This window comes from Melanostigma gelatinosum (assembly GCF_949748355.1).
Source record: "Melanostigma gelatinosum genome assembly, chromosome: 15".
In the NCBI taxonomy this organism is placed as follows: Eukaryota; Metazoa; Chordata; class Actinopteri; order Perciformes; family Zoarcidae; genus Melanostigma; species Melanostigma gelatinosum.
The window spans coordinates 18,444,480-18,458,111 of NC_136648.1; the positions used below are offsets into that span (position 1 = coordinate 18,444,480).

Consider the following 13,632-nt stretch of genomic DNA (forward strand, 5'->3'; position numbering starts at 1 on the left):
TTCATCTAGATTAAGTTGCCAGAGTAAAAATGCCTCGGGTATTTAAAGTGTCAGCGTGCACATCCTGACATGGGTAAACACTGACCTCTGTGTTCTTTGGTCCTGTGAGTTAGAGGGAAACATCTAAATAAAGAAAGGATCTTGCGGCGTAAATGCATAGCTATGCGTTTGGCTTACATGCTTAAGATAGGAGTGAGGCTGTTGCTGATGGCTCGGACCAGGACGCAGACCGTGGCCCTCTGAGCTATGTGCCTCCTGTGTCCTGGAACTGACACCAAGGCAGCATATCGTGCTTGACACTTTGACCCTGAGATGTACGCGGTGTGAATAAGACACAAAGAGGAATGTGAGTCGACAGAGGATGACCGACATAAATCATAATGTATTTTCACTAACATCGGTGTGAATATGTAAAAAAAACTTCAGCTATGAATTGGCTAACCACTAGACAATCATCTTATGGTCTACTAGCATTATGTAGCAGAACATAATGTGACAATACCAACATGAAATAGTCTCCTTTGTAGCATTATTCGTCTACCACTTTACCAAAATACCTTAAGTATGTCTTTTTTTTTTAGATATGTTGCCCACCAAACACCCGCTCACACACATTCTGCAGGTCCCACCCAGTGCCCGTTATAGTGGGTGACAATATAGCTCTGGGAATGGGAGGTGAAGGGGTGCCTCAGTCTCTCAGTGACTAACAGAGGTGATTGACTCAGCCGAGTAGCAGCAGCCGCCAGCCCACCCTCCCAAAATAGCCAGAGTCTTCCGCTGGGGCAGTGGGATCTGATAAAAATCAGCTGTCACCGAGGCCACAGGAGTAGAAAGAGTTCAGTCACAGTGAGCGGAGCACGGAGAGAGGAGACAGGCTGTATCGCACATCACAGGGGCCTTAAGTTATCCAGCACAGCGGACATATACAGGGAAGGGACAGAGAACGACGCTGGATGGTATTTTAGTGAGTATCATGAGTTTTAACTTGGAGGAAACTGAGGCGAATGCGTAGCCGGTTTAAAATATACTGTATAATAACGACTGAGTATAAGCTGCTTTGTTCCGTTTCATGAATCTGTCTGATGTGATTGATATGTAAGATAAGCAAATGAACATGGAGTTTAGTGGATGCTCTTTCAGTTTATTTCAGTATAACAATATTCAAAGTATAAAATTGTATTTGTCGATGCTAAATCACTGAGAAACCAGTACTTTTCTGCGATTCATTTAAAGATTACGGATTAAAAGCTTCGATTTTGTCTTTCAATTTTTCTGATTTTGAACAAAGAAACAAAAAGAAACTATGATGATGTAAATGCTTTCCATTTCCTTCATATTTATGGACTTTTCTTCATGAGTGATACCAGAGCTAAACAAGGTCCCAAATTGGAGTGTGACTACATTGCTGGCATCATCATTAAGTCTTAAGTGGCTATCAGTTTTCAGCCCTTTATTCATAGAAATGTCCGGAATGGGAGGTCAGACAACAGGATCACTCAATCATTATCTCTCCATCTTTCTATCATCACCAGAGTCATGATGAACTGTGGAATGAGAAGCAGCATATCTGCCTTTCAAGCAATAAGGAAAATCAGACCTAACTTTTATTGACTGGTACGTGTAATACTGGTGCGATGTGCTCTTCGGGGCCTTTTGGCATGCTGGATTTCATTACAGTCTGTGAATGTGGCGGCAATCGCCAACAGCTGACGGCGGTGAAGGTGGTGGTAGTGAAGAACAAATACCAACTGCATTTCACCATCATTTGTACAGCTGCCAGCTGCCAGCGGCCCAAAACGCCCCCACATTACTGTGCCGCTAATAGCTCCTCTTCATTCCTGGAGAATGACCCCAGATCAGAGAGACGTCAGCAGAAATCACTGTCAAAGGGTGGGAATCACTGAGGGAAGGCATCAAAGGCCAATGAAGCTTTGAGTCACTTTTGATTTGGTAACTACTGGATTTTACACGTCCGTATTTCCCCCCGCTATTGATACGTGTGTATGGTGATAAGTCATGAAGTTCACCGCTCAGTTGAGTGGGTGAGGACTTCCACAGGACACGCGGTTGTCTCATTCAGTCTGCTCACCCATCTATGGAAATAGTTTAAGTCCGGGCTCGTGAGAGGCGCCAGCTTGCTGGTCCATCCTTTTGTCCTGCGAGGGCTTAGTGTGTGAAAAGGGGAGGTGTGTTCAAATCTGGCCAGCCGGATGGCCTGTGCAGCACTCTGGGCTGTCGACCTTTGGTCGTATTGTTCACAGTGCTGCTGTTGTTGTTGTTGAAATGCGTTCTGAATTTGACACATCTACCATGAACTTTACTCAAACTGTGATGCGTATTGAGGAAATTGGCTTTTTAAAAATCAATTAAAGAACTGTATAATTGCAGAGTAAACCAACCAGGTGATCTAACGCACACCAAGCTGAGATCATTTCTACATTTTTTTACAGGGTCAGGCAGGCGCATTCCTGTGCAATGTGCAGACAATCTGTGTCACTCCAGCTGAGCTAGCAGTTGCTGTTTCTTTTTTTTCCTTCTCAGGTGTCATGGTCAGTCTATGGCATGCAGTTTGGTGATGGTCCCACAGCAGCAGGCAGGCTGTGTGGGCCTGTTTGTCCTGTCAGCTACTGGCATCATCGCCTTTGTAAACTCACTTGTTTGTTACAATGTTTGCCTTCAGCACAATAAATCATATGTTGGTTCATTTGAATAATTAAGTCCCACAAGCGACTCAGAATCCCTGTTAGGATGCCAGATACCGTTGGCCTTGTGGATGGAATAGTTTCCACAAGTTAAGAGGGAGCTGCAACAGCGAGAATAAAGATTCCTACGCCACTAAAAATATACACACTGTGTTATCATTAACTTGTTGCTCGCACTAGTCGCACTCCACACTTATTTCGGGACACTGAAAAGGAGTCCTATTTTTACAAGTGTGTGTCAACAAATCTAATCTAGCAAAAGAGACAGCATTAAAAGGTTATTTTACTGTTACTGAGCAAATTATTAAAAAATGTAGATATTTTAGGTATATTTATTGGATTTATTTTGTCTTTTCTATTGCAGATGACAAATATAGTCCATCACTGACTAAGGGGGGCACGCCAACAAGACAAAGCAGAGACAAGATATCTACTTCCTCCTCGGTGAGAGACAGATCAGCCTTCTATCTGTCAAGAGCAGCAGCTATCGACTCCACAGGAGGCGCAACACAGCCAGTGAGTTCCTAAAATGCTTCTCATTCCTCCCCAAACACTGAGGTCAAGGGCTTCAATAGATTATAACCACAATGCTCTTTGTCAATGGGAGCGACTCAACATTTTACAAGAACGCTATTGCATACTTGCATGTACATGTATAGCACACGTGCAGCACATTAATAATATATGCTTTTACAGAAAATAATGTAACATACTCATGATACAAACTGATCTAAACCACACTTTATTTGTCCGTTCTACAGGAATTCGTCAGTACTCCAGGAACGAGAGCTAAAAACAGTAAGGTACTGTATCGTTCATTTAGCATCCTTTACTGCAGTGTGTGGGTTCTGTTATTAATATGTTTGCTTTGTAGCTGACGGTTATTTTGCTTGTTTGACCAATGACATAGTTAACCTTTGACATACATTCAAGAAGTCAAAAAGCAACATAACAGCACCATTTAATGACATTTACAGTAAGATAAAATACCTTAACAACTTAACTGCTCTATGTTCAGCACCATATTCTTTTCCCATGGCCTCGGCATTACAATCAACATACAATGACTAGTAATGTATTTCACAGTAATGTATATTAGATTAGAAAACTTTATTAATCCCCAGTGGGGAAACTCATTTGTCACCCAAAAACTCATACAGAATATCATCGAGAGCTGACCAACATTAGTATTGTAGATTTCTTTAAAACTAGAAAATTGGAAATTGTCAATGGGCTCCACCAAAATGTGTGAACACATTAAATCTAAATTATTAAGAGTGACACAAATAAGAGTAAACTATGTGCCAGATACTTACAGTCTGCAAGTACCACATTTGGACAGTGACACATTTTGTATTGTATTTGACTTTCCATAACACAGAATTTTAAATAAAACAACTTTTATGTTTAAGTGCTGAGGGTGGTCACATCCATCTTGGGTCAAAGGCCTTTTCCAACAATAAAGCAGAACAATTACAGAGCTACAATTCTTACACTATTCACACAATATGAACACGTCAAATGATTTTATCATTTAATCACAAAATGAATTTGTCAATATCTGTTTAATCTTGTAAGATCAAGTTTTTACTCGGTTCATCTCACTTCAATCATTTTTATTGGAGCAAAATAAGTTTGTCAGTCAAGCAGACAGGCTGACAAACAGTAACTGGAGTAAATGTTGCATCATGCACCTGACAAACTGAACTGTTTGTATTATAGTCTACTATAGTCCAATCCTAATGAATCCACCAGAAGAAAACTCAGCACCATCTAGTGGACTGAAAAAGCTATTTTACCAAAAAGCTTTTATTTGTATTTGCAATATTAATAGCTTATATAATAAATGATTGATTGTTGGCGTCCATGTATCGAGACAATATTACAGAGCGAAATATCGCGATACTATGCTGTATCGATTTGGATCGAATGACTGCATGTATGTGAAAGGTGCAGTTCATGGTGACGAACCTACGGATTGCTATCAGCCAACTATGAAGTTGGCTGACAGATTCCCATCAGCTCTATGGAGTGTTTCAGCATCTTTCAACTCATTGTTTTGGTTTTGCGACCACAACCTTACTATTTTGGTCAGGTCGCGCTGCCCTCATCAGTGTCGTTTTCGTCCACAGCAGGCAGCTGATTCCATAAAAAATAAACACTGTACCCTACCTGCTCAGCACCAAAGAGACAAAATCAGCAACCAGCTGGAGAACATAGTGGAGCATAGACTGGCTAAAGATCCAGATATGTCCCTCAGGAGTTGAGACCAAAAACAGAGATAAAACCAGAATGAATATTCAACTTCCATTTATCAGATTACTATACTTCAAATGAGAGATCATTTTGCTCCATCTCTGCTGGATATACAACTGTTGGCCTACAAGATTCCCATTCAAATGATAAAAATATGTCATTTTTGTGTATGCAGCTTGTTTCCACTGCCCCCATGTGGCCAAACACATTCAGTGAATGCTGATTTAATGCAATTCAATTTAATTTATTTGTATAGCCCCAAATCACAAATTACAAATCTGTACAGCATATGATATCATCTGTCCTTGGACCCTCGCAGCGAAAAGAAAAACCTCCCCAAAAATAACCCTTTGCAGATTTGTATTTCCAAAGGAAGAAATTTAGAAATTAGGGTAACTTGGTGCATTTGGAGTAAAGACTAGGTGTCTGTTCGATGTCTGCTTACTAACAGCTATGAAGTGTTTTGTTAACCCTGGTGTGACAGTGGATGGTTTGCTAACATCAAGCGAGCATAAACAAAGGTAAAGTATGGCTTTATTTACTAAAATGCATGCCATTCTAATATTTGCACCTTAACTAATGCTGATTTTGATTACTGAAACCTGACAATATTACTCCCATCTGTCTTTCATTTAAAGATGGCTGAAGCAGGCAGGAAAATCACAGTTTCACAATCATCTCATGATGAAGATGACCTGCCTCTCCCCCCACCTCCTCCCGTACCACCCAGACCCGTTGACTATGAAGGGCCTTCAGCAATAAGTAGCCTCCCTCTGCCTCCACCGAAAGAAACCTTTTCCACATTTTACCAGCAACGGAATAAGAGTGAGCTAAAGAGGCTCTTTAAACACATCCACCCAGGCATAAGGGCAAGTCTCGATGATGCAGTGGACGATGAGATAATGAAGGCAGTGCAGCCAGGAAATACTCAAGCAGCGGATGCAGCTTATCAAGGTGAAGTGCAGTCCATGAGGTGGATCTTTGAGAACTGGACTCTGGACAATATTGGGGATCCTCATGCAACCAAGAAGCTGCTGGATGATGAGGAGTTAAAAGGTGGAAACGTCAGGGGTACCTCCTCTATGTTTGAGCACATTGACAGCACCCAGCACATGTCTGCTAAAAGACAGAATTCTGTCAGAGGGGATGTGAGAACATCAACATGGCTGTTTGAGACCCAGCCCTTAGATTCTCTAAATGAATCAAAAAGAGAAGAGGGTGAGCTGGTCGAAGCAGTGCTGAAAGAACCTATCCAGCCAGGAGATGTAACAGGTGCTCGGCTGCTTTTTGAGTCTAAACCATTGAGTGACTTTGGACGCTGCAACTCCATAGAAGACCACAGCTTCCTCAAACTGAGATCTGAGCTTCAGGAGCAGAAAGGAGATGTCCAGAAGACTTTCAAACTCTTCCAGGCAGACCCTTGCTGTGCCATCAGAGACAACAGCGGAAATATCCATGAGATTAAATCCATCTGCAGGGAGGAGATCAACAGCAGCAACATCAGCACTGCCCGTTGGCTTTTTGAAACCCAGCCTTTGGATCTGATTAATAAGGGAACTGATGGGGTAAAAATAATCCGGGGTATATCTCTGGAAGAGGCTCACAGAGGAGGAGTTGACCAAAAGAGGTGGATGTTTGAAACTCAGTCATTTGACACAATACAAGAAGTTGTCGGAGTGGACAAGTTTGAAGGAACGGTGGCTGATTGCGCTGGAGAGGCCGACGTTGTGAACAAGAGGAAGCTCTTTGAGATGCAACCCTTGGCAGCAATAAAAGGAGACTCCGCAGAGCAGTCTTTGGAAAAGGAAGAAATTATTGCGGGAGATGTTAAGACTTCTCTGTGGCTGTTTGAAACTCAACCCATGGAGACCCTTAATGATAGCTATGAAGTTGGGCATTTGAAGAAAGTTACCCTTTCAGCTGACGAACGAGGAGAAGTAAAAGGCAAAAAACAAATATTTGAGAGCTGCAGTTTTCAAAAGAACACCTCATTCAAAGAACAAGAGATTGAAAAGGGCGATGTTAAAGGATTCAAACATCTTTTTGAAACAATTCCACTCAGCAAAATCGCTCAGTCTGATGAAGAGTTGATTGAGGTGGAAAAGGCGATTGCAGCAGGAAACGTAAAAGGCACCAAAGCAATGTTTGAGACAACTCCTTTATATGCAATAAAGGACAGCTCTGGAAACCTCCATACAGTCACAACAGTCAGCCGAGAAGAATTAATCAAAGGAAAGGTCCAAAACTACAAGTGGATGTTTGAAACAAAGCCTTTAGACGAGCTTGCAGAAAGAAAAGCAAATGTTGAGGTGATCAAAGGCATCACCAGACAGGAGGATACAATGGGCGATGTCAAGATGGCGAAGTGGCTTTTTGAAACCCAGACAATAGATGGGATCCACTCCAAGTTCAACCAGACGGAGCAGGATGCTTCTGTAGAAGACGAGCATCGTAAAGGTGATGTCAACAACTGTAAATGGTTATTTGAGACACAACCAATGAACATTTTGTATGACAAATCAGAAAACATCAATGATAAAGAAGCCGTTGACAATACCAATGTCAAGTCCATTACTTGGCTTTTCGAATCACAGCCTCTAGACACCATCAAAGATGGCGAAGAGTACAATCTGAAGCTATGCAACACCATACAGGATTCTGTCAAATCGGAGGTTGGTGTTCAAATGGTCAAACATGTTTTTGAAACTGAAACCTTGGATAGAATAAGAAAGGATGCAAACTCTGAACACAATGTGAGATGTGTCAGCCAGGTCAACTTTCAGTCCGGAGATGTCTCACGAGTCAAAGAACTTTTTGAATCCCACTCTCTTGATGAAATAGGATCAGAAATGGTGACATCTGACGAGCAGAACCAAGACGAACACCTTGTGGAAGGTTCCGTACATAAATGTACCTGGATGTTTGAGAACTGTCCCATGAACCAGATGAATAAGGACATTGAGGGTGCAAACATTCAGAGAGTCAGTGGTGAAGGAGGTGGCGATGTACAGAACAAAATGTTTATATTCGAAACATCCTCACTGGACAAAATCCAGGACCAGCCCCTTGAACAGAAGTCAAACTATGTGGAGGAGCCTGTGAGCAGTGTTGACGTAAAGTCGAGCACAATGACTTTTGAGTCCCTGCCACTGTATGCCATCAGAGATAAAGAGGGAGAGTTTCATGAAGTTACAACTGTGAAAAAAGAGGAGGTAATGAGTGGTGATGTCAGAGGAGCAAGGTGGATGTTTGAGACAAAACCCCTTGACGCCATCAACGTAGACAAGGAAGTTTACGTCATCCGAGCTGTAACCCAGGAAGATGTCAAGAAAGGAGATGTGAAATCAGCCAGATGGAAGTTTGAAACACAACCTTTGGACTCCCTTACCAGCCGAGATGAGCCCTCTGTCCGGGTCATTGAAGACTTGGGAAGCAGTAATGTGCAACTCAATAAACAGATATTTGAATCTGAGCAGTCATGCCAGAAATTCATGCGAATGGTTAGTGTCACCGACGTCCAGCATGGCGACGTCAGGACCTCCACCTGGCTCTTTGAGAATCAAACCATTGACAGTCTGAAAGGGGAACCTCAGGAGCAAGGTCCGGTAAAAACGACAGTCCACAGAGAAGACAGCCAGAAAGGAGATGTGAAACGCTGCACTTGGCTGTTTGAATCACAGCAACTTGACAAAATCAAGGAGCCTGAGGATACCTCAGTGCAAGGTTCTGAGGAGGAAATACCAAAAGCTGATGTGAAGTGCACTACCTGGCTCTTTGAGACCACTCCACTAGACAAAATCACTGCCAACAGTGTTGCTGACACCCTGTCCTATCTGTACCAAATGACTTTCGTTCACTCAAGCGGCATCATTATAGAAGCAAATGAGAGTAGGAATGTTATGATGGCAAAATATCTGCTGGAAGTCAATGATGGTGTGCAAATTCAGAAAGAAGAAGTTATTGGGGGTAACATCAGGAATATCATGTTACAACTCTTACTCAAACCAACCCTAAAGCCCCAAGTTAGTCTTCTTAGAGAAGTGGAGAAGGGCAAAATGAATACCACAGTAGTAGAACTTCCAGTCTACGAATCAGCGACAATTATCAACCTCGAGAGGGACCAAAGCATACAAAACATCGTCCAGAGGATCGAGGAATTGCTTGTCCAAGATAAGGATTTCAAAAAAGGAATCATAATGCAAGAGACTCCGGGGGGGCAAGCAGAGATGTCAGTATATTCACTCATCTGCGATTCTGAAACCAAAACCGAGGGTCATGTTATAGAGAGGGGAGACATAAAGTCTACCATTGGAAATCTGTTGGCAACTGCCAATAGTCAGAAGACTGCGGTGTCATGTAGAGTGGATGAAAACGAAAAGGGAAATGTGAATCTGTACAAAAGTTGCATTGAGAAAGGAGACTTGAACTATCTGAAAAGTCTTCATACTGACGCAACAGCAGATGAAGTGGATCACAGCCTTCTGGCTGAGGGGTACATTGAAATAGTTCATGGAGATGTGAAGGAAGCAAAGAGAAGTCTCTGTTTGCAGAAAGAGCAGGTAGAGCGAACCATTTCTGATGTTTTGCCAGGAGATGTAAAGAACACCAAAAAGGTTTTTGCGTCGGAGTGCTCTCTCTGTGTTGAGAACTGCGCTCCAAAGGAAGAAATAATCCCTGGGGATATTTTGTCAGCAAAGCAACAACTTGCAGTGCAGCAACCTGTTGTGGTGGAAAAAGAGGAAATTGTGGCTGGGGACATCAAGGCAACACTGCAGTCATTAGAACGTGCAAAGCAACAGAGCATGTGTGTGGAACGGGAGATCATTAAACCTGGAACTATCTATGACATGGACTTGTCAGGCCCTGAAATAGAAGGAAACCAAGCACAAAAAGAGGTCATTATTTCTGGAGATGTGAAAGCAGCTAAAAAGTCCCTTGAAATGGCCAAGCAGCAAAGCTTGCTTGTGGAGCGTGAAGTCGTTGTTCCTGGAAAAATATACAACCTGAATGTCACAGCACAAGAAGAAAGCTCTTCCGAAGTGATGCAATCTACATCTTCGTCTTCCTCCAGATGCCAGGAAATCAAGACTTATCCAAAGGTCAGTGATGCAGAGAAAGATCAGGCAAGCCATGTTTCCTTTGAAGCTTGTCAACAAAATGCAGTTATAGTCAGTAATTGTGCACCAGAATCACTGCCGCCTTTTGTAAGTTGTGAGTGTAATGGTCAGACAACAGAAGATGAGACAGAAGGAGTTATCAGAGGAGATGTGAAGGCATCTATTAGGTCTCTGCAGAGTGCAGCAACAGAGCAGAAGCTCCTAGATAAAGAAGATATTGTAAGAGGTAATGTCCAATTGGCTTTGCAATCTCTTGAGAAGTCTAGTGTAAATGTATCCAAAGGAGACTATAAAGCTGCAATGATATACAGGAATTCAGGGAAGGCTTGTTCAGGAAGGAGCAAGACTGTTCAGAAGCAGTGTGTTGTGGTCTCTATGCCTCCATCTGACACAGTGTTGTCTCCTTCAATTTCAGTAAGCTGTGAAGGACAACCATCCAATACAACACATAATTCAACACCCAACCCTGTAGCAAATGGAATTTCTAAATCATCCAGCTCTGTGAGTGTCACTCGACCTCCACTCCCTCAAAAGACAAGTGAGAAACCTCAGGAGCAGAAGCCAGCTTTACCTCCAAAGCCACAATGGACAAAATCAGTAGTTGTAGAACAACCAAATATTTTAGCTGCTCCCGAAGTCACTTGCCACAATAAAGACAACATGCAAAGCGCAATGATTCCTCCAAAACAAAGCAAACCGTTTCCTACGCCCTCTCCAGATAAACCTCAAAGAACCATATCACATGGCAAAATCAGTAAAGAGACCCTACATGAAACATCCCACCAACACTGTATTGAAGCATCGCAAGACTTAAATCAAACAAATGAACATCTACCAATGGACTCAAAGGCTCAGGAAACTAGGAAGAAAAAGAAAACACATACAGGGAGCAAATCAGACTGCCAAGTAATGATGTCGAACAGCACTGTGGAGCAAGTGGAAATGGAGAGAAATGTAATCCAGAAAATCAATGCAACTGATGAGATACAAATGTGCATGAAGAATTATGCAGAAGATGGTCAATATGAAATGAACATGAGCTTGCAGGCTGCTTTAAAGAACTTTGAAAGAAAGGAAAGTGAGACTGGAGACAAAAGAGCCCATTTGTTGTCCAAGAGGGTGAAAGTGCTAAATGAAAATGTAAGTGACCATGAACAAACCAACAAAACCACTGCTCACAGATCACCTCCCAAGAAGGAACTCAACACCGATGACGCACTGCAAACATCAAAAACCAAGAGATGCCATGAACAGCAAAATGACCTCAATGAAAAGCCACCCAAACTCGAGGATGAAGTTGTTTTAAGAGAGAAGAAATTAAAGGAGACAGATGATGAAAGACGACAAAGGCTTTCTGTCCACAAGGAGGAGATCATGAAGGGAAATGAGAAAGCAGCCATGGAAATCTTTGAAAATCTGAGGAAACGAGAGGAACTCCAAGGACTCCTGTCTCAAGTGCAAGACATAGAGGGAGATGACAGCAGTATAGATGTTAGCTCCTTCAATACGTTATATGAGACTGTCCCTGCTTTGATGGTTACACCAAGTGGAAATGCAAAGCAAAGTAAAATGGAGGAAAAGAAAGTCGAAGTAGAGACACATGACGATGATCTAGAAAGCATCTCGTCAGTTGAAACTGCATTTGAAGATCTGGAAAAGGCAAGCAAGGAAATAATGAATCTGAAGGAACAAACATTAGCAAAACTTCTTGACATTGAAGAGGCCATTAAAAAGGCTTTGTACTCCGTCTCCAATCTGAAATCTGAGGCTGACATCTCAGGGTTGTCAGGACTATTTGATGAATCTTTGAAATCTGATCAAAACTTCCAACCTGCCAACAACATCAGGAAAATAAGTATTGTGTCAAGCAAGGCCAAATCGGGTCAAACCAAAGGAACTGTTTTGGATTCAAGTCCTTCTAAACAAGAAGTGCACAGAAAAGTCCACAACAAGCCACTCATCAGACAGTCCTCTTCCCAGTCTTCTCCATCATTCATCTCCATTCACTCAGCTGCCAGAAAGTCAGTTGAACAACCAAAGTTACCCATGTCAACATTTAAACCAAAAACAGAGGGTAATTCTAAAAATTGCCATGATGCAAATGGTGATCTCAGACAGAAGTCTGCTGCTAATGAACCATCAAAGAACGGTCACAGTCCTGCACAACGCAAGGTTAGCGTGATCGAAGTGAAAACGGCTCCAGAGCAACCCGCTGGAATAGTTGGCACAAAGACTGTCAGTGAAACATACGAAGAGACTGATGGCTTTGGCAATGTATTTGTTTCATCTGTGACTTCAACATTTGTCACCAAACAGTCTGACAGTAAATCATCAGCACTGTTTGAAGTAGTCGGTAGTCCAGCCAGATACGAAGTCATGACATCGCCATTGATTCGAAGATCTGGTCGCCTTTTTGAAGATAAAGTGTCGAACCACGCCAATGAGGACGGGACGGTGTTTGTAACATTTAGCCAACCAAAGGAAAGGCACTAAAGAAGACATGCAGTGCATTTACCTGCCTTTTAGGAAAGCAGTTATTCCATTTGTGTATTTCTTACAATATTTTTTTCTGAGAAGGTTTTGTTCGTCATAAAATTGATCTTATTCAATCACTAAAATGTTGCATTTTAATGAAAATATTATTTGTCTTATGGATTTTATACTGTAACCACATGCTGAACTCTTAAGTTCTTGTGTTACACATATGCAGTTGATACTTCATGTTCTGTTGTGTAAATTGTCAAATAAACAACAATTTAAAAGATTTGATTGTAAAAAGTGACTTTTTTTCTTCATACTGGTCTCTCATTATTTTTCCACAACCTTTAAAACCTAAAGTGAATTAGATATTGAAAGTGATATCAACAACCATTGATATTAGACTACAGGAAGGTGAGCTTGCAGTCGTGGAATCTACTAAATGTTTACTCCTTATGCTCGTTCTCTAAATGATTCTAGCAATCAAAATAGGTAAGTTTGCCAAAAGAAACAGTTTAAGACTTTTGGAAATTCACTTATTTGTTTTCTGTCGGAGAGTTAGCAGAGAAGACCACTCTGATATTTGTGTGCTAAACGTAAGCCAGCAGCCAGCTAGCTTACAATAACTGGAAACAAGGGGAAACAGCTAGCCTAGCTCAGTCCGAACATAACAAAATTCCCCTACCAGCACCTGTTAAAGCGCACTTATTAGCATGTTACCTCTCATTTCTTTAAATAGGTGTAAAAAATGCAATTTTCTTTGTAATGAAGGGAGGTGAAAACAGTTTGCCTTGATCAATCTGAATAATATGCCCTCTAACAATTCCACAACTGTCTTATTTACATATTAAACTGAATGGTGTCAGCCAAGAAGCTATCGACTAATCCAGGGATTCTGAAATGAGAAAAAAACTAAATGACCAAAAAGAGAGAAAAAAATAAACTTGGCTTTAAATATGTGGTATGCCTCTGTCAGCTGTAATGACCAAAACATATATTCTGCTCACTCTCACCCGTCACTGCTTTGCATTGTGAATCCAAATTGAATGTACTGGGTCGTATTTCCTCACCACAGGCTT

General features: G+C 41.7%; 1 protein-coding gene across 4 annotated transcripts; it reads left to right on the plus strand.

The window, feature by feature from the left end:
- Window positions 1-830: 830 nt before the first annotated feature.
- On the plus strand, window positions 831-12,826 carry xirp1 (xin actin binding repeat containing 1). Of its 4 annotated transcripts, XM_079284866.1 has the most exons (6): window positions 836-964; window positions 1,533-1,614; window positions 3,067-3,218; window positions 3,464-3,505; window positions 5,597-10,057; window positions 10,491-10,630. In XM_079284866.1, exons 5-6 carry the CDS (start codon window positions 5,597-5,599, stop codon window positions 10,491-10,493), a joined length of 4,464 nt encoding a protein of 1,487 aa, XP_079140992.1. In that variant the 5' UTR covers window positions 836-964; window positions 1,533-1,614; window positions 3,067-3,218; window positions 3,464-3,505; the 3' UTR covers window positions 10,494-10,630. The 4 variants fall into 4 exon arrangements, with proteins under 4 accessions (XP_079140991.1, XP_079140992.1, XP_079140989.1 ...); XM_079284863.1 differs by having other exon boundaries at window positions 5,597-12,826; XM_079284865.1 differs by lacking the exon at window positions 1,533-1,614 and having other exon boundaries at window positions 831-964; window positions 5,597-12,826.
- The last annotated feature ends 806 nt before the right edge of the window (window positions 12,827-13,632 follow it).

Bases quoted from the DNA above. Each gene is read 5' to 3' on its own strand.
- xirp1 (XM_079284865.1), top strand. From the start codon at position 5,597: ATGGCTGAAGCAGGCAGGAAAATCACAGTTTCACAATCATCTCATGAT.